Raw genomic sequence first — 19,335 nt, 5'->3', positions numbered from 1 at the left:
CTGGCCCATTAGTTTAAATATATTCATGAGATAGACCATAATATGTAGCTGGCTGGAGTCTCAGAAAACCTTGGCATGCCTTAATATTTGAGAATCCCATTTCATTTCTTATTAATCTCTTGAGAGCAAAGAAAATCCTATAAATCCTGTCAGAGAATGTCAAGAGTTTGGACCCATGTTTTAGATAGTGGTGACTGTCCTAGTGGTTTTTAAATAGCCATCCGGCACCCGCCATTTAGAATATTTATTTTTGCTCTCAGAAGAGTTTTAGAAGCAAGGGAAAGGAGCCAAATCATTTACAGATTCATGTAACCAAACCAAAATGAAACCAAGATAAAGGTGTTCACAAAAATGTTAACCCAGGAATGTAGAAAAAAATTAAATTATGCATGCATATATTAGTCAGGGTTCTCTAGAGGAACAGAATAGAACAGATATATATAAAAGGCAGTTTAGTAAGTATTAACTCACATGATCACAAGGTCCCACAACAGGCTGTCTGCAAGCTGAGGAGTAAGGAGAGCCAGTCCGAGTCCCAAAGCTGAAGAACTTGGAGTCTGAGGTTGAAGGGCAGGAAGCATCCAGCACGGGAGAAAGATGTAGGCTGGGAGGCGAGGCCAGTCTCTCTTTTCACATTTTTCTGCCTGCTTTATATTCTAGCTGTGCTGGCAGCTGATTAGATGGTGCCCACCCAGATTAAGGGTGGGTGTGCCTTCCCCAGCCCGCTGACTCAAATGTGAATCTCCTTTGGCAGCACCCTCACAGGCACACCCAGGATCAATACTTTGCATCCTTCAATCCAATCAGGCTGACACTCAGTATTAACCACCACAACGCAGAAAGAAACAAAAGTAAATTTACCAGAGAAGACATGTCTTGCAGACAGAACATGGATTCTGGAGACACCAGAGTACTCAATCCAGAAAGACACTTGTCTTTCAACCAAAAGATAAAAACCCTTTTATCATTCCAGGAGGACGTACAGTCCTTTATTAAAGGCGGCTTTATCACTAAACCAAATCCTGAATAAAGTTGATATAGGAGTTAAGAAGAAATTATTTAGGCATAGGGTAAGGAAGTCCTTAGTAAGGTTTTCCTTTTAATGAAAAGAAACTTCCAAATAATTTTCTAACAAAGAGCAGCCTGTAAAATTGAGCTGCAGACATAGACAAGCAAGCTGCAAGTTTGCACGGGTGAATGCCAGCAGCTGTGCCAATAGGAAAAGGCTACCTGGGACTAGGCATATCCAACATGACAGCTCCATCTTCCCTTCTCTTTGCCAGCCACGCATACCATAAGGAGCAGACAAGATGGCGCCAGTTAAGCAAAGACCTCATTTGCAAAATAAGATTAGGGTGGGGCGGTCAGATTCCCTGGACAGTATGTAATGTCACACCTGGTCCAACCAATCTTTGGGCCCTGTGTAATCAGGTATCACCTCCTCAAGCCTGTCTATAAATTCCAGTGCACTCCACTGTGGACAAGGCTCTCTTGAAGGGCAGAGCTAGCTGTTCTTTCTTTTGCCTAGTAAACCTCTGCTCTTAAACTCACTCCTTGTGTATGTCTGTGTCCTTAATTTTCTTGGCACGAGGCAATGAACCTTGGGTATTACCCCAGACAACAACTCCGCTTCAAAGTCAAGAGCTTCTACCAAAAAGGGGGAGGCTTGGCCTGAGAGGAAATCCACCAGGGCAGTAAATGTGAGCCATAGAAACAGAGTGCTCAAAGGGCTCAGGTGAGTATTGCACACTAGTTCCAAGAATCATGAATTCCTTCTGATACTCTTTTTCAGGTCCTGCTTCTGGACACCATTTATGTCACCTTAAATAACAGAGAGGCTCTCTAAATGAAAATAATATTTATATAATAGGGCTGTATTAGTCTGTTCTTGCATTGCTATAAAGAAATACCTGATGCCAGGTGCGGTGGCTCATGCCTGGAATCCTAGCACTTTGGGAGGCCAAGGTGGGAGGATTGTTTGAGCCCATGAGTTCAAGACCATCTTGGGCAATATAGTGAGACCGTGTCTCCATAAAAAAATTAGCTGGGCATGGTGGAGCACACCTGTAATCCCAGCTACTCAGGAGGCTGAGCTGGGAGGATTGCTTGAGTCCTGGAGGTCAAGGCTGCAGTGAGCTGTCATTGCGCCACTGCACTACAGTCTGGGTGTCATAGCAAGACCCTGTCTAAAAAAAAAAAAACCAAACAAACTATAAGCGGTTGAACTAGTTCATGGTTTACAGGCCGTAGAGGAAGCACAGTGGCATCCGCTTCTGGGGAGGCCTCTGGAATCTTACAATCACGGTAGAAGACCAAGTGGGAACTTGCATGTCACATGGCCAGAGCAGGAGCAAGAGAGAGACGGGGAAGATGCTACACACTTTTAAACCTCAGGAGAACTTACTCACCATCATGAAAATAGTACCAAGTTGATGGTACTAAACCGTTCATGAGAAATCCACTCCCATGATCCAATCAACTCCCACCAGGCCCCACCTCCAACTGGGGATTACATTTCAACATGAGATTTGGGTGAGGACACACATCCAAACTATATCAAGGGCATTGCAATGGGAATACCTATATAACACCATAGTAAGCTATGTGTGTATTCAGGGAGGTAAAGGACCACAAAGGTTTTTTAAAGGAAAAATGAGGATCAACACATAATTGTTTTGAGATAATTATCCTGGCTACAAGGATCAATAACAAGGGTGACACTAATCCAAGGCTGGACAGGCAGTTGCTGGACAGATGCCTTCAAAGGAGTAATTTTTGTGTAAGGTTGCAATGGCCTTTGTGCAAGGTTGCAAGTTTTGCAGTTTTTTATGATAGTTTTTGTTAATCAGGTATTTATGCATGAGTACTCTCTCTTCACAGCTTTTCCTGGCTCAATTTATCAGGCTTTTTTGTTTTGTTTTGCTTTTTATAAACATAAGTGACTCCATTTTGATCTGACAACTTTAACATTGACAACCATGAAAGATTTCTGACTGCAGTGACTGTCATTGACTGTTGGCCTCAGCTGGTATATTCTGAAATCTATTACTGTGTTTCCACCAAAACCATGCTTCCCATGAACTGCTCCTAGCCAATGATTGAGCATGGCAGAGATCCTAGGAAGGCCCATTCTTGGAGTATGTGGGATTCCCCTGATGGCTCAAGGACTTCTTATCTGCCTTGCTGAACTTCCTTAGAACTGCACTGCAATCCAAGTCTTCTCCACTCAACTTTGCTTTCCTTTCTTTTTCAAAAGGATTATACCAGCATCATGGTCTCTTGGCTCTTCCAGCCTTCCATGAGTTCCTGCCTGTCAGGCAGCTGCTTCTCAGAGGACTGAGACACATTTCTGTTACTCCAAGAACAATTCTGTTACCAAGGACCAGTGCTGTGGTCCTTGGACCAGCAGCACTGGCCTCATTAGAAATGCAGAATGTCAAGCCCCACCCCAAACCTCTTGAATCAGAATCTCATTTTAACAAGATGATTCATATATGCATTATAATTTGAGAAGCACTGATTTAGATGATTTGGATTTTTCAGCAAATCCTTTAAATCTCAGTTTGGAAACTAAGTCTTTGCCAAGGTAAATATTTGGAATCACAAAGTAACAGATCATCTGTGTCCTGCTTTTTATAAGTCAAAGCCCAGCAAAGTTAAGGGACTGGTTCAAGGTCATAGATGAGATTAGAAGACAGCCAGCACTAGAAGCCAGGTCTCTTGCCACCCAGCACTCTGCTGTGAGCAGGCTATTTGCTGTAAATATGTATTGTTTAGCGTGGTAGCAGTGGAAATAAGGCTAGTTGTGGTAGAGTACAAAATATATTTGTTCTTTGTTCTGGGTTCCTGGCACACAGTGTCTAAAACCCTAGAAATTTCTTAAGTGATAGTTTCTTTTAAAAGTTATTTCTAACACACCCCACCCTTTAAGAGTATCTTTTGTTACTCATAACTGCTCTTCGCAACACCTGAGTTTATGCTAACAAGGTGATTCAGGTGGGGTCCCTAGCTAGGTTAAGGATGCGTGCTGGTTGTCTGAAAGACCAGACTAGTGAATAGAGGGTGGGAACTTTCAGCCAACCCCAACCTCGGGGGAGGGAGGGTAACTGGAGACTGGGTTGTAAAACCTCTTGAATAATGAGATAAGGAGTGCCTCTGGGTTGGTGAACACATCAGATGCTGGGCAGGTGGTGTGCTGCCTCCCTCCATACCGTGCATCTCTTCCCTGTGGCTGATCCTGAGGTTTATCGCTTAGAAATAAGCTGGTAAATGTAAGTAAAGTGTTTTTCTGAGTTATGTGATTTGTTCTGGCAAATTACTGAACCTGAGAAGGGGGTTGTGGAAACCTTCATATTTATAGCTGGTTGGTTAGAAGTTCTGGTGGCCCTTGGAACTTGCAACTAGTGTTTGAAGTGGGGGCAGTCTTAAAGACAGACCTGAACTTGTGGAGTCTGTGCTAAATCTGGGGAGTTAGTGTCAGACTTGAACTGGATTGTTGGATGTCCAGTTGATGTTGGAGAACTGGTATAGAAACATGATATGCATTTGTTTTATCAGAAGTGGCCTCTGAAAAAAACATATTAGTCCAAACTCAGATGTGCTGTAAGTATAAAATACACACTAGATTTTGAGGATTTAGTATGAACAAGGAATATATTTCATTAGTTTTTTTTGTATTGTTTACGCATTAAAATATTTTTGATATATTGGAGTAAATATATGGTAAAAACAAATATATTAAAATTAATGTCATCTTTTTTTTAAACTTAAAGATACCTATGTGGCTTGCATTATATATGCTTGATGGTGCTGCTGTAAACCCTATCTCTTCATCAACACTGTTTTATTCACTGCTTAATTAATAGCTTTGGCTGGGATTGCTGAGGGCACTTCCCTGTTATCAACTTGGGATCTTTCAGAAATTCTTTATGGGATGATAGGGCTACTTAACAACTCTTACAAGAATCCCTGATTAAATACCTAAAAATGTCAGTTTCCCTTGAGAAGCAAATCTGCCATGTTATTAGCAGTTTAAGCTCTAGCTCTGGGGTGGAGACAGTAGAGTGAAGGGGTTTGGGAGGTGGGAATAAAGGATTTGGGTCAAAGGGGTTGGGAAGTGACTTTATGCTATGTGCTCCTTTGAGTTTGCATCTTTCAAGAGCCCATATTAGAAGGGTTTTGTCACTGGGACCACAGAAGGAAGGGCCCTGTTAAGGCTCTTGCAGGCAGCCAAGCCCTGGTCTTTCTCCCTTGGAACTGTAAAGCAAAAAAGTACGAGAGACGGGTCTCAATCAATTTAGAGATTTATTTTTCCAAGGTTAAGGATTGTGACCCAGGACACAGCCTCAGGAGGTCCTGAGAATACAAGCCCAAGGTGGTTGGGTTAAAGGTTCTTGTTTTTATATGTTTTAGGGAGACATAAGACATCAACCAATGCATGTGAAGTACAAATTGGTCTGGCCTGGAAAGGCGGAAGCTTATAGGTCACAGGTGGATTCAAAGATTTCTGATAGGCAATTGGTTGAAGGAGTTATTATCTAAAAGGCTGAAATTGAGAGTTTAGGTTAAGATAAGGGGTTGTAGAGACCTAGTTTCTTATGTAGACGAAGTCTCATAGGTGGCTGCCCTTAGAGGCAACAGATAGCAAATATTTCCTATTCAGACATTTAATAAAAGGCACTAGACTCTTAGCTAATCTCTTCAGGATCAGAAAAAGACCTGGGAAGGGAAAGGGATCCTCTATAGAATGTAAATACCCCCAAGATACAGCTTTGCAGGGCCATTTCAAAATATGTAAAAGGAATGTATTTTGGGATTAAAAAAGCTTTGATTTCCTTTAGGGCTTACTATCTGTTATGTGATGCTATACTAGAGTCAGGTTGGAATTTGGTATTTTATTGTGACAGTCTGTTTTGTCAGTCTTAAGATCTGTTTTAATGTTAATGCTAGTCTGTTGTGTCTAAACTCCAAAAGGGAGAGGCTGTAATGAGGCCTGTCCACCTCCTTGCCCCAGCATCATGACCAGAACTCGTTTTTCAGGTTTCTTTGGAACTCCCTTGGCTGAGAAGGATCCATTCAGTTATCTGGGGGTCTTAGAATTTTATTTTTGGTTTACAGAACCCAGTATTCTCCCCTTTTACAGTTAAGACCTGAGGAATGAAGGGCATCCAGATACTGACACTGTGAACACAGCTTCTACTCAACCCCTAATCCCAGTTGTTTCCCGCCTGACTGAATCTCAGGGACACAGCAATGCGTAATGGTAGCTGTTGAGAGGCCCAGGACCAAGGAAAGGCTTGAGGGCCCTTGGCTTAGATCAGCATGCTCTTGAGACTGAGGAGAACCGAAAGCTCAGGGAATATGTCACTGTCTCACCTTGAGCCTCAGTGGCTCTTTGGGGTCCTCTTGCTTGGCTCAGAGGACTCTGGATGTCAAAGGACTTAAAGGCTCAGCCTGAGATGAAAACTTGCATTCTCTGTTGGCTACATGAGGTAAACTCATGGGCTTAACCAAAGAAGTACTGTCTAGAACTGAAATCACTGATCATTTGTGCTGTTTAACAATTCCCTGTTTGGGAGGCCGAGGAGAGCAGATCACGAGGTCAGGAGATCGAGACCATCCTGGCGAACACGGAGAAACCCCGTCTCTACTAAAAATACAAAAAATTAGCCGGGCATGGTACCAGTTATTTGGGAGGCTGAGCCAGAATGGTGTGAACCCGGGAGGCAGAGCTTGGAGTGAGCTGAGATCGCGCCACTGCACTCCAGATCCTGGGTAACAAAGCGAGACTCCGTCTCAAAAAAAAAAAAAAAAAATTCCCTGAAGCAGAAAAATCTGCTGCTCAGACTTCAATGTCTCATGCCTAAAATTTTCACAAATTACTATATACTCTAGGTGGTGGAATGGACCCAGAATAGGTAAGGGACTTAAGCAATTTCAAACAAACAGCTTATTAGACAGCGGTAGGAGTGGCAGCACATGTGAGAATCTTGGCCTCAAGTCTCTTACCTAAACTCTGCAGAAGTGTGTCTGGAACCCAGAAGCTCATGCTAACATGTTCAGTATCCCTGGTTACTTCTTGAGCAAAGGGCAGTGATGACATTAGGAGAATGAAGGCACAAAGTGGGCCATGCTTTGTTTTATCCTTGAACCTTTAGTCCCATGTATGAATCCTGAGTGTTACCCTCCTGCGTGCTGTGCACTACAGAATGAACTTCAGTTCACAGTAAATGAAGGATGCTTTTTCTTAAGAAATAAATTTAATTCAAGGTGGTTAGTGAATGTGAGGCAATGTAATGCCTTCATGAAAGTTAAAATAGTCCAGTTACAAAAGAAGCACTGTGTATAGTCTCAAATAGCTGAAGGTACAATGGGCTCCATATTTTACAAAGTACAAAAAATTATTTCATATACAAAGAAAAATACAAATAATGTGCAAAAACCATTTTCACAGGTGGCAATTTATAAAATGGAAATGATAGAAAAGTCTTTCATTCTTAATTATCCCCGAATTTCTTATATATTAACACAGTTCTATTTCCTAGTGTGTAGACAATTTTAAATTTGAAATTCTGACTTATTTTTAATCTACAAAGACAATGTATTTTTATTTTTAAAAAAGGGAACCATTTCATTATTGAAATCTTATGAATGCATCAGTTAATTTATATTAAATTATAAGCAGGCTATCTGAAAAACAAGGATATAGAAATCATATATACACATTTTTGAAATATTAGTTTAGTATTTAACATATTAACATTTCAAAACAAATGCAATGATCTAGCTACCTATGACGCCAGCTGGTGTCAGTGGCTGTAGCAAAGATGCTGTTTCTGTTTACCATGAGCAAACAGCATTTCTTGGGTCTTAAGCTAAACAAACACAAGTTATGAAAGTAAAGAAAATCTAAAGACAGTTCTTACTTTTCATGTGGAGAAGTGTAGTTTGGGTATCCAGTCATGCCACAGTGTGACTGTGGTCAACACAGCCCTTGTCACAGGTGTGTGTGGTCCTAAATAGCTGGCCTCTGTCTTTCCAACATCTTCACTTCATTGGGAGTTCAGTGCAAGTGTTTGTTTTGTGAGTTAGTGCATTCAGCTTTTTTTGCATGTTATTTTGAAAAAGAAACTGTCAGGAAGCAGAAGATACATAAGAACACAAGGCCCTGGATCCTCAGAGCACCTCTGGTCTAGAGAATTCAATGTTTTGGATAGAGAATTTAATGTTTTGGAAGTAGTGTTTTCCTGCATTGGGCTGGTCATTGTTGTACCATTCCCTGGATAATCTTTTTCCATCAGAATAATGCTGTGTGCTCCCTCTTTGCCTGCTACTGAACAATGACATCTCTTGTTGTGAACCCCAATGGCAGAGAAGGGACCATGGAAGCACCTTTTGGCAGCACCAGAGAACTGAGCATCTCAAAGGTCAGGCAGTACAAGTAGATGCCTCTCATAGGAAACCTAGTCTAGGTAGAATATGAGACAATCTTGGAGGGTTTTGATTTTTGCTTGTTAAACAGGTCTCCAAGCAAATTATGACCCTGGAGAACAAAAAAGGATCTATAGCTTTCATGAAGGACCCAAGTAGGTGGTAGCCATTTTGCCTGGGTGAGGTTCACAGTTGGCTCAGGAGACATCTTCTGATCATTAACCACTAAGACCCTGTTAGAAAAATGTAGTGCAAGATATAGGGAGTGCATGGGGCTATTGACCAGACCTGTGTGAAACATCTATTCAGGTTAAGTAGATATAGCAACCCCTGCAAGAAGGGACTGGGCAGGAGAACCTCAGGCCCTGGGATAACGTGTCGTCAGCTCCTCAAGGATCCATGCTTTTTTTTTTCTATCTGGCAGCATGAGTTCCTCTATTTCTTCGGCATAGGTTGACCATAGGCATCAGGCATCAGAGATACAGCTCTGGATCCTGTCCATCCATTGCTGGGCACTCTGTCCATCCTGGGCGCAGAAGTTATACACACGTTTGCTGGTCTTAAGCTACAAAACCAAATGACAGAGAACCAGAGATGAAGGGCAGGGCTGTTTTATAGATTTGGGTAAGTGGTAAATCAGTCCCTGTGACCTTTCTTTTCCATACTGCCCCAGAACCTCTGTATGAATTTTTCTCCTCAACTACCATACTGTTACTGCCTTTACTTTTCTGGTCTTTAGAGTCATAGGGGATGTTGATAGAAGGGTACTGGCAGGAAAAGGAGACACACTGAGAGCGCCTTACTTTGCATTTTCTTAGTGTCTTCTTTGACTAAGGAGGAAGGGTCGGCAATGAATGGTGCCTTTAACCTCTCCCATGCACTGCACCAATGCACTAAAGGTGAGGGAGCTCCTTGTGCTCCAGGGGGATGCCTGAGATTCATCCATACCATAAAGTTGACCTTTGTGTCCCCTTTCTTCAGTTGGAGCCATATTGGAAGCCCACTGTCAGGAAAACGATCTCATGGCCTGAGCAGGGCAATAAAGGATGACCTATCTTCTTTATGAAGCCCTGCTTGACTCCAGGGACTACATAAGTCCCCTTCTATTATGTGGCCTATAAAGTGCCCCATAGCCCACGTGAGGGCTGCTGAAGATGTTAGGGTAGATACTTCTCATGTGTGCCTAAGGACAGTCTTTTGTGGGTTGTCAAGCATGAAGACCGCTGAATACTAGGGAAATAGCATCTGTTCTTGAAAGTAGGTAGTAACTGAACTAACAGCATTTAACAAGGAGTTCATCTGTTTCCATGTGCGGCTGGACTCCTTTTGCATAAAGCAGTATACAGCTTTTCTGAGACATACAGACAGGAAGAGAGGACAGCCTTGGGGTCAATAATGCTGAGTTCAAGCTCTGGAACAATTCCCATAGCCAAGGGGGTCTGTCATCCATCTGTAGTCACCACCAATTGCTCTGAGGGCTCCATCATTCTTGGAGACAGATAGAATGATGTGCAGACAGAGCCAGGAAAAGAGAAGTAAGATCAACTTACATCAAAGAAAGCCTTGTCACTTGTGTGCTTCGGGGCTCCCATGCTGGGGCCAGCAGGGATGACCATTTCTACTTCAGCCAGATCAATGTGGCCTTTACAGCTCATGTCCTCACCTGAGTCATAGTATCGCAGCTGGAACCAAAAGGATACAAGTGAGATATAAGAGACACAGAAAGAGAAAATGGCATGGCTTTTCAAACTGTATTTGAATACCTTCCTCTGTACCTTGGTTATATATGCTAAACTATGCCTGGAAGAATACACAAAAAATTAATGTTACTTGTTGCTTTTAGGAAGAACTAGGTGGCTTGGAGAAAGCACTGAGGGAAAGACTTATGTACTGTTTGAAAATTGAACAAATAAATGTATTACATCTTAAAAAATAGAATTAAGGCTGGGCATGGTGGTTTATGCCTGTAATCCCAGTACATTGGGAGGCCAAGATGGATGGATCACTTAAGCCTAGGAGTTCGACAGCAGGCTGGGCAATGTGGTGAAACCCTGTCTCTACAAAAACATACAAAAATTAGCCAGTCGTGGTGGTGCATGCCCGTAGTTCCAGCTACTCAGGAGGCTGAGGTGGGAGGATTGCTCGAGCCTGTGAGGTCAAGCTGCAGTAAGCTGAGATCCTGCCACTGTACTCCAGCCTGAGTAAGACCCTGTCTCAAAAAACAAAATAATAAAAAAAAAAGTGAAGTAACAACTGTAAAAAGTATATGTAACATATAAAAAGGGGGCTAATGTTTAGTAATATACAGAATTCCCAGAAATTGATAAGAAAAAGATAAACAATCTAGTAGAAAAATGCTCAAAATATCTCAACAGGCGAGTCACAGAGAAATACAAATGACTTATAAATATTTGAAAAGATGATCAACTTCATTAATCAAAGAAAAGTAAATGACAATGAGATTCCACTTTTGGATTGAGAAATATTAAAAATGGCTGATGATATCCAATAAGGTACTAGATCATCTCAAATACTGCCAGTGTGAATATAATTTGTTGGAAATTTTTTGGAGAACAAATTGGCAATATCAACTAAAATTTAGAATGCTTATGCCTATTGAAATATCTTTCCAGGCTGGGCGCAGTGGCTCACGCCTGTAATCCCAACACTGTGGGAGGCTGAGGTGGTGGATCACTTGAGGTCAGGAGTTTGAGACCAGCCTGACCAATATGGTGAAATCCCGTCTCTACTAAAAATACAAAAATTAGCTGGGCATGGTGGGCACTAGTAATCCCAGCTACTGGGGAGGCTGAGGCAGGAGAATCGCTTGAACCCAGGAGGCAGAGGTTGCAGTGAGCCGAGAATGCACCACTGCACTCCAGCCTGGGTGACAAGAGTGAAACTCCATCTCAAAAAAAAAAAAAAAAAAGAAACACCTTTCCCACCTTTATAAAGTAGTCCTACAGAAATACTCCTATAAGCATGCAAAGAAAGATGTATGAAGAAGTTTCCTTCAGCTTTATCAGCTAAACATTGGAAAAGACATATTTGTCTTTCAGTGCAGCAGTGAATACATTAAATGACAATCCATCAATAAAATGGAATACTATAGAGCTTTTCAAAAACAATATGGAAGATCTATATGAGTTCATACAGAACTCATATAGGAAAACTGTTCAAGACATTTTAAAGATCAAGTTGCCAACAGCATGTAGATAAAAAATGATTTTTAAAGAACACAATAAATAGCTTAGCGTTTGACTACACAGGGGATTTTGAGATCTGTATGAAATGTTTGAATGTGGCATAATAAGCATATATTGCCTTTTGGAATAATAAAAAAAGGAAAAAAAAAATCATCCCAGCACTTTGGGAGGCCAAGGCGGGCAGATCACGAGGTCAGGAGATCGAGACCATCCTGGCTAACACAGTGAAACCCCGTACCCAGTCTCTACTAAAAATACAAAAAATTAGCTGGGTGTGGTAGCGGGCGCCTGTAGTCGCAGCTATTTGGGAGGCTGAGCCAGGAGAATGGCGAGAACCCTGGAGGCGGAGCTTGCAGTGAGCTGAGACTGCACCATTGCACTCCAGCCTGGGCAACAAGCGAGACTCTGCCTCAAAAAAAAAAGGAAAAATGTCAAAGAGACTGCTAGGGAATAAGCCTTATTGGGCCATAATCTGTGGATTTTACTCTCTAGTGTACATGGCAGGAAAGTGGTGCTTCTGACAATGTGGCTCTGGCCTGAGACTTTTCTCTGTCTCTCCTCTCAGGCATGGTATAAGCAGGGCTAAGTGGAAAAACTGTATCTTTCATGTTAAAGAAGTCCAGAAGACTGGTAAGAATGTAAGTATAATTTGATGTAATTGTAAATTATAGAAAAATTATGACGTTCTCCTATGTTATATTTAGAAGTTTAATGGAACTTTTTTACACAGTGTAGGCTCTATGATTTCAGAGTATAGCTCCCTAACAGGGCTTCCATTTGTATATTTGAACATAAATTATCTATATTGTCCCACAAAGACTCTGTAATCATTATGAAATTCCTTAAGTAGAGGAAAAGCTGGACCCCAAATATAGTCTTCATTTGGAAGGAGTCTTCTAGATGCAGGTCCAACCAAAGCACTGTATTATAGGAGTAACAGTTCAGGTTTTTCCTAACAGATTCCATTTTATAGTAAATGCATTGATAATCAAAATGTGTAACCCTCAGCCTCAAGGCTGAGTGGTCAATTCCAAGGTAGAGTAAGGCCTGCAGTCAGAACACAGGAGACCATGCAGCTCTCAGTAATGCAGGGTGCAGAGCTGCTGGAGGTTTGGGTAGGATTTCTCCCTTGAAATCACTGGAGTAAAGACTATGATGCTAAGGATTGCAGAGGCTGCTACAGGAATAGCTAAGAACCTAACAGTAGTCAAAAGATTTCTTGACATAGTCAGCAAGGTCCAGTCTAGTACTTGCCCATGATGAATTCCAAGTTTGGGTGGGCACATCCCCTTCTGCCTCTTTTGGGGCCCCTTTGCTCCCCTGTTGCTGCCATCTTTGAAGGGTAACAGTGCCTTCTTTTTTTTTTTTTTTTTTTTTTTTTTTTTTTTTTTTTTTTTTTTTTTTTTTGAGACGGAGTCTCGCTCTGTCGCCCAGGCTGGAGTGCAGTGGCCGGATCTCAGCTCACTGCAAGCTCCGCCTCCCGGGTTCACGCCATTCTCCCGCCTCAGCCTCCCGAGTAGCTGGGACTACAGGCGTCCGCCACATCGCCCGGCTAGTTTTTTGTATTTTTCAGTAGAGACGGGGTTTCACCGTGTAGGCCAGGATGGTCTCGATCTCCTGACCTCGTGATCCGCCCGTCTCGGCCTCCCAAAGTGCTGGGATTACAGGCTTGAGCCACCGCGCCCGGCCTAACAGTGCCTTCTTTACTAACCAGTACAGCAATGGGCACAGAGGTGGTGTTCGATAAATGTTTGTAGAATAAATTAATGCCCTCCGTTTTGAATGGATGCTTTCTGCTGCAAGGACAAAGGTAACCTGTATTCTGAGGAGTGTTCACAGGCACAGGCTTATATGTGCATGTATGCAACAGGCTGAAAACCTCAGGAATCCCCTCACCTGGGTTTTAAGATCAGGCAGCAAGAGATATCTGAGCATTAAAAAAAAGAGTTCTATTGCTGTATGCTCTGGGCTCGACTGTTGCTGCCTCAGCCTGCAAGTACCAGGCCAAGCTACTTGGGAAACTTCCTCGGAAGGCTATTGCCCTTACTCAGGGACATCTGGGGCCCTTGAGGAGCCTGCAGACTGCATATGAGAGGCACTAAAAAAGCAGTCTGTACATGAGGAATCTATCTGTCTGCTAGAGCCACATAATAGCCAGGGACTGGGACTAGCCTAGACAGAAATAATTTCTTTTGGCTTTAAGAGTATTACCTGATGTTTTGTTACATCCAAAACAAACCAACGGGGCTTCCAACCTTTCAGCAAAGCCCCTCTTTTATAAAGTGTTCCCTCAAAGGACCTAGAAGAAATGATGACAGGAGAGTTAATTTTGATTTACACTTACGAAATGCTGTAAAGGGGAGGGGATGTCTGTTGTTTTTGTCAAGTCTCTATTTCCCCTAGATGATCCAAAAATGGCCAATGAGAGTTCTCCCTGGAATTTTTCTACTAGACCTCTGGGGAAAGACTGCTGCTTTCTACTGGGATTACCACATCTGTGAGGCTTGGAATGATCAGTAGCCATCTTTTGTGCCATGCTGGGACTGACATAACACAGAGAGAGGGCAAAGCAGAGCCGGGAAATGGATAGAAGATACTGTGTGAGAAGCTAGCATACCCTTGACTGTCCTAGTTTATGTGAGTAAATTCCTTTTTGCTTCAGCTAGCATAAGCTGGATTTCTGATGTTTGCCACTGACAAAGTGCTGGCTAACACATATTCCCTCAAACGTTCTGGCAGACAGGAGAAAAGAGCCATCAGGACTCAACTACAAATAACTACAACCTCTTGGCATTATTTTTAGTTGTAATTTTTTTTTTTCTTTTCAAAGAGACATCTAAAGCATTACAAAAGTTAAAGCAAATCCATTTCAAGTTTATAAAAGACTGTAGTGCACAGGCCTAGCTTATTGAGGGACCTGTGGTTTAGCCTCAGGTGGTGTGGGGAAGTCTTCAGCACACCGAGCAGGATTCAGCATGTCACCTGTTTTCCTCATTCTTGGATGTATACTGGCTATAGAGCGTGGCTGCTCTTCGCTCCACTCCATTGGATGGGGAGATGCTGGAATTCTGTTCCTCCCCCATGCTGCTGTCTGGGAGATGTAGCAGAGACCTCTTCTGATAGGAAGGTAGGTTGGTAGACACAATTCCTGGGGACCTCGACAGGTGTCTTTGGGACTGAAAAAGACAGGACAGGAGCTAGGAAATCTTTACAGACACTTAAGCCACTGACTGGAACATTTCATTTACAAATATTTATCTCAGGGAAAAAACTGGACGAATAAGCAATGATAATGTACAACAATATCAGTCCCAGAGTTAGTTATCTTGGTAAAAAGTGGAAACAACCTACCCGTCCATTATTAGGGACATTAAACAAATTATGGCATTTCCATACAGTGGAATTCTAGACAGCCATTAAAAAATGATGTTGCTATGGCCAGGCGTGGTGGCTCACACATGTAATCCCAGCACTTTGGGAGGCCGAGGTGAGTGGATCACTTGAGTCCAGGAGTTCGAGACCAGCCCGGGCAACATGAAGCCCCATTTCTACAAAAAACATTTTAAAAATGAGCCGAGTATGGTGATGTGTGCCTGTAGTCCCAGCGACTTGGGATGATCACCAGAACCCGGGAGGTTGAGGCTATAGTGAGCCATGATCACACCACTGCACTCCAGCCTGGGTGACAGAGTGAGACCCTATCTCAAAAAAAATAAAGATGATGATTTTTTTTTTGAGACAGGGTCTCACTCTATTGCCCAGGCTGGAGTGCAGTGGTGTGATCTTGGTTTACTACAACCTCTGCCTCCTGGGTTCAGCCTCCCGAGTAGCTGGGATTACAGGTGCACACCACCATGCCCAGCTAATTTTTTGTATTTTTTTTTTTTTTTTTTTTTTTTTGAGACGGAGTCTGGCTCTGTCGCCCAGGCTGGAGTGCAGTGGCCGGATCTCAGCTCACTGCAAGCTCCACCTCCCGGGTTTACGCCATTCTCCTGACTCAGCCTCCCGAGTAGCTGGGACCACAGGCGCCGCCACCACGCCCGGCTAGTTTTTTGTATTTTTTAGTAGAGACGGGGTTTCACCATGTTAGCCAGGATGGTCTCGATCTCCTGACTTAGTGATCTGCCCGCCTCGGCCTCCCAAAGTGCTGGGATTACAGGCTTGAGCCACCGCTGCCGGCCGAAAAAGCAGGTTTAAAATAGTATGTCTAGTAAATCTCTTTTATATGTGAATTTGTAAAGGTAAAACAAGTTTGATAGCACAGTGGTTTACTTCTAGGCTATAAATTGTGGGTGATTCTCATCTTCTATTTTATAACTTTGTGTGTTCTTTCAAAAAAATGAACATTATTACTTTCATTATCAGAAAAAATCAATAAACTATTATTTTTCTAACAAAAAAGCATTAAGGCATCACCCACCTGTTGTCTGTCTGATAACAGCTCCTGAATTGCTATTTGAGGTTAAGAGATAGAGCCCCAGATGGTCTCTTTTTACCACAAAGGTTTTCTTCTACCTTCCATTCTTCTTGACTTTTCTGTAACATATGACCTGCTGGCCTCTTCTTCCTGAACTGTTCTTCAGAACACTCATCTATCCTAATTTCCCTTCTGTTGCATATGGAGCCAGTCTGATGTGGGTTCGATTGGTGGCTCTACCAGTTGCCACTGGATGATCTCTGTGCCTGTTCCTCACATAGGAGAGGGAATACCATTCCCTCACAGTGGATTAAATAGGATGCGAAGGTGTGTACCATATTAGATCAGAAATAGGAAATGGGGTATGAGAAGCAGAAAACAGAGTATTTCGTTTTATATATAAAATTATTTTTTTTTTTGAGATGGAATCTTGTTCTGTCACCAGGCTGGAGTGTGGTGGCGCAATCTCGGCTCACTCACTGCAACCTCTGCCTCCCAAGTTCAAGCGATTCTCCTGCCTCAGCCTCCTGAGTAGCCAGGATTACAGATGCCCAGCTACTTTTTGTATTTTTAGTAGAGATGGGGTTTCACCATGTTGGCCAGGATAGTCTCGATCTCTTGACCTCATGATCTGCCTGCCTCGGCCTCCCAAAGTGCTGGGATTATAGGCGTGAGCCACCTTGCCCAATCGTTAAAATATTTTTATGATAAATGTTTCTTAAGTCAGAAACAGAAAAGGGATTGTGAACAACACAAAGTGGCATACTTTGTTGTTTTAAAATACTTTCTGTGGAGCAAACATGGTCTTGGCATTCCCCTCCTCCCTCATGTGGTAGAAGATCAGCTGAAACCACACAGGCAGTGAGACAGGAAAGAACCCAATAATTTCCCTTGGATTTGGGGTGCTGAGACATAAGTAGTATGTCACTGTGGTGAAGTGAGACACTCAGGAAGTATTCAGTCATTTGGAACTTTCTGCCCTGGACCCCCAGGACATGACCCCTCCCCTTTCCACCCTTCCTTCTGGCCATAAACCCAGCTGGGTCTTGTCACTTGTGGCAGTGGGCTCCACCTGACTTAGCACCCTCAGAAAGCTCAGAAGTAGCTCTTAAGGGGCATTGCCAACTCACGCGATCTGTTCTTGGTTCTTCTTTAAGGTCCACGGTTACTCTTTCCCACAGCTGCTGCCACTTCTCAGGGGCTTGGTTCAATTTGTGCTCCAATTTTTCAATTTCCTGCAAATAAATGAAAAGCTTTCTGATCAGTATTTCATAGAAATCAGGACGTGCCCCAATGCCATAATGCTTCTGTACTAGGCCCAGGTGAGCAGCATGGCCAGAGGGCAGTTAAGTGGTGGACATGGGTCTGAGAGGTCTCCCAGCCAGGAACAGTGGAGAGAGCTCTAGCTGGTGTGCCGCACTGTGGCGAAGATGGTTTATTAGGACCTATAACTAGGCCTTTTTGTACAGGATAGCTTACCTACTAGAATGTGAAATCTGTATCGCAGACATCTGTACCCTTGGGCAGCCCATGGGAAATCTGATAGCCAAAGCAAGAGGTCAAGCACTGGCCCATGGCCCAGCCCTAATAGCTGAGGTAGATGAGAAGCCAGTCCTTGACAGGAGGAACCCCTCAACTCTGATGATTCAAACCAGATGTGGAAAGAATAAGCCAAGAAATACCCAAGGAAACAGATATACCTTCTGACAGAGAAGCTGGAGATCAGGGCAGCTGCCTCTGTGACAATATGACTACTGAAGCATACTCTTCCTGGTCAGGAAACCAGATGGGGAAGACTCTTTAGGAAGTGTCTGGCCTATATCAGGGCTCAAAGCTATTCCTCAGGCTGGCTACTGCCAGGAGGGGTTGGTTCCGGAACATTCCTTGCAGAAGATGGTTGGCAGCACTCCCATCAGGCCACTGACCACCCACACTTCTGACCAGAGGAAGTAAAGCACCCACAAAAGCCACAGCCAAGGCCTGACTAAGGCTGCTCAGGCAACTGAAACAGCTGGGAAGCTGCCGGAAGGAGTAAATTGCTCCATTTGCTTGATTGCTTCCTTGTAATGCTGGAAAATCACTTTTTTTTTTCCCCTGAGAGTCTTGCTCTGTCACCCAGGCTGGAGTGCAGCGGCTGTGATCTCCACTCACTGCAAGCTCCGCCTCCCAGGTTCACGCCATTCTCCTGCCTCAGCCTCCCAAGTAGCTGGGACTGTAGGCGCCCGCCACCACGCCCAGCTAATTTTATTTTATTTTATTTTTATATTTTAGTAGAGATGAGCTTTAGTTTTACTGTGTTAGCCAGGATGGTCTCGATCTCCTGACCTCGTGATCTGCCCACCTCAGCCTCCCAAAGTGCTGGGATTACAGGCGTGAGCCACCGCGCCAGGCCGGAAAATCACTTTTTTTCTTTTGAGACGGAGTCTCCCTCTGTCGCCGGGCTGGGGTGCAGTGGCGGGATCTCCACTCACTGCAAGCTCCGCCTCCCAGGTTCACGCCATTCTCCTGCCTCAGCCTTCCGAGTAGCTGGGACTACAGGCGCCCGCCACCTCGCCCGGCTAGTTTTTTGTATTTTTAAGTAGAGACGGGGTTTCACCGTGTTAGCCAGGATGGTCTCGATCTCCTGACCTCGTGATCCGCCCGTCTCGGCCTCCCAAAGTGCTGGGGAAAATCACTTTTATTGAGACTCTTTTCCAGTAGTGAAGCCTGGTCCCCCACTGATGATAGGGAGCAAATCTGGTTTCTTCATACACGGAGGGTGCTACCATAACCCTAGCCCAGAGTCAGCAGAGCCATGTTCAGAAGTTTGTAAACCATTCTTAACTTAGCCTGGTTCCTTTGGCCTCGTGCCTCCAGGGCCCCTGGTGCCCCAGGTTGACTTACACTGAAAAGGCTGGTGAGAGCATCGGGCTGAGTACAGCTGACATCATCATAGCACGGCCACACTGTTCTCCTCTGGCTCCGCGGCCCAGCTTCTCCAGCCAGGTCAGAGTCTTCGGAGGGGAAATGCTTGGGGGTTAGCATCATCCAGTCATAGGAAGGGCCTGTGGACAGGGTCTCTTCTATGTAGTAATCCCACTTCTTGAGGCTGGAGACATTTACATTGGGCTTTAGAGCCTGTTAAAACAGAAATATAGTTTCATCTTGACCCCAAAGTACCCCAAGCTCACTGTCAGGCAAACCCCTAACATTTGTAGAGTCCAGAGGAGGAAGAGTATGAGTGGACTTCAAATACCATATGTCTAAATCTTAATTTAAAAGTCATACATCAAGATAAATTAT

At 43.6% G+C, this 19,335-nt stretch overlaps 1 protein-coding gene and 1 long non-coding RNA gene across 11 annotated transcripts in view; one reads left to right on the top strand and one right to left on the bottom strand.

The window, feature by feature from the left end:
• Positions 1 to 19,335, top strand: part of LOC119624217 (uncharacterized) — a 51,071-nt gene that overhangs the window by 13,168 nt on the left and 18,568 nt on the right. The window contains exons 2-3 of one of the 2 annotated variants that reach the window (XR_012093785.1): positions 12,202 to 12,274; positions 14,089 to 14,273. The exons of the other annotated variant lie outside the window; for it this stretch is intronic. This is a non-coding gene — a long non-coding RNA (uncharacterized lncRNA). The remainder of the gene's footprint in view (positions 1 to 12,201; positions 12,275 to 14,088; positions 14,274 to 19,335) is intronic. 2 annotated transcript variants of the gene reach the window in all.
• SBF2 (SET binding factor 2) overlaps positions 7,241 to 19,335 on the bottom strand; it is a 519,305-nt gene continuing 507,210 nt past the window's right edge. For all 9 annotated transcript variants that reach the window (XM_073018389.1, XM_073018410.1, XM_008007157.3 and 6 more), the window contains 6 exons: positions 18,937 to 19,170; positions 17,184 to 17,288; positions 14,619 to 14,812; positions 13,848 to 13,935; positions 9,981 to 10,112; positions 7,241 to 8,995 (listed from right to left, as the gene is read on the bottom strand). In XM_073018389.1, coding sequence (XP_072874490.1) covers positions 8,897 to 8,995; positions 9,981 to 10,112; positions 13,848 to 13,935; positions 14,619 to 14,812; positions 17,184 to 17,288; positions 18,937 to 19,170 — 852 coding nt within the window. In that variant the 3' untranslated portion in view covers positions 7,241 to 8,896. The remainder of the gene's footprint in view (positions 8,996 to 9,980; positions 10,113 to 13,847; positions 13,936 to 14,618; positions 14,813 to 17,183; positions 17,289 to 18,936; positions 19,171 to 19,335) is intronic.

Source organism: Chlorocebus sabaeus, chromosome 1 (genome assembly GCF_047675955.1).
Source record: "Chlorocebus sabaeus isolate Y175 chromosome 1, mChlSab1.0.hap1, whole genome shotgun sequence".
NCBI classification, from domain to species: domain Eukaryota; kingdom Metazoa; phylum Chordata; class Mammalia; order Primates; family Cercopithecidae; genus Chlorocebus; species Chlorocebus sabaeus.
The sequence above is the reverse complement of the archived record's forward strand: the minus strand, read 5'-3'. Positions and strand labels throughout refer to the sequence as shown.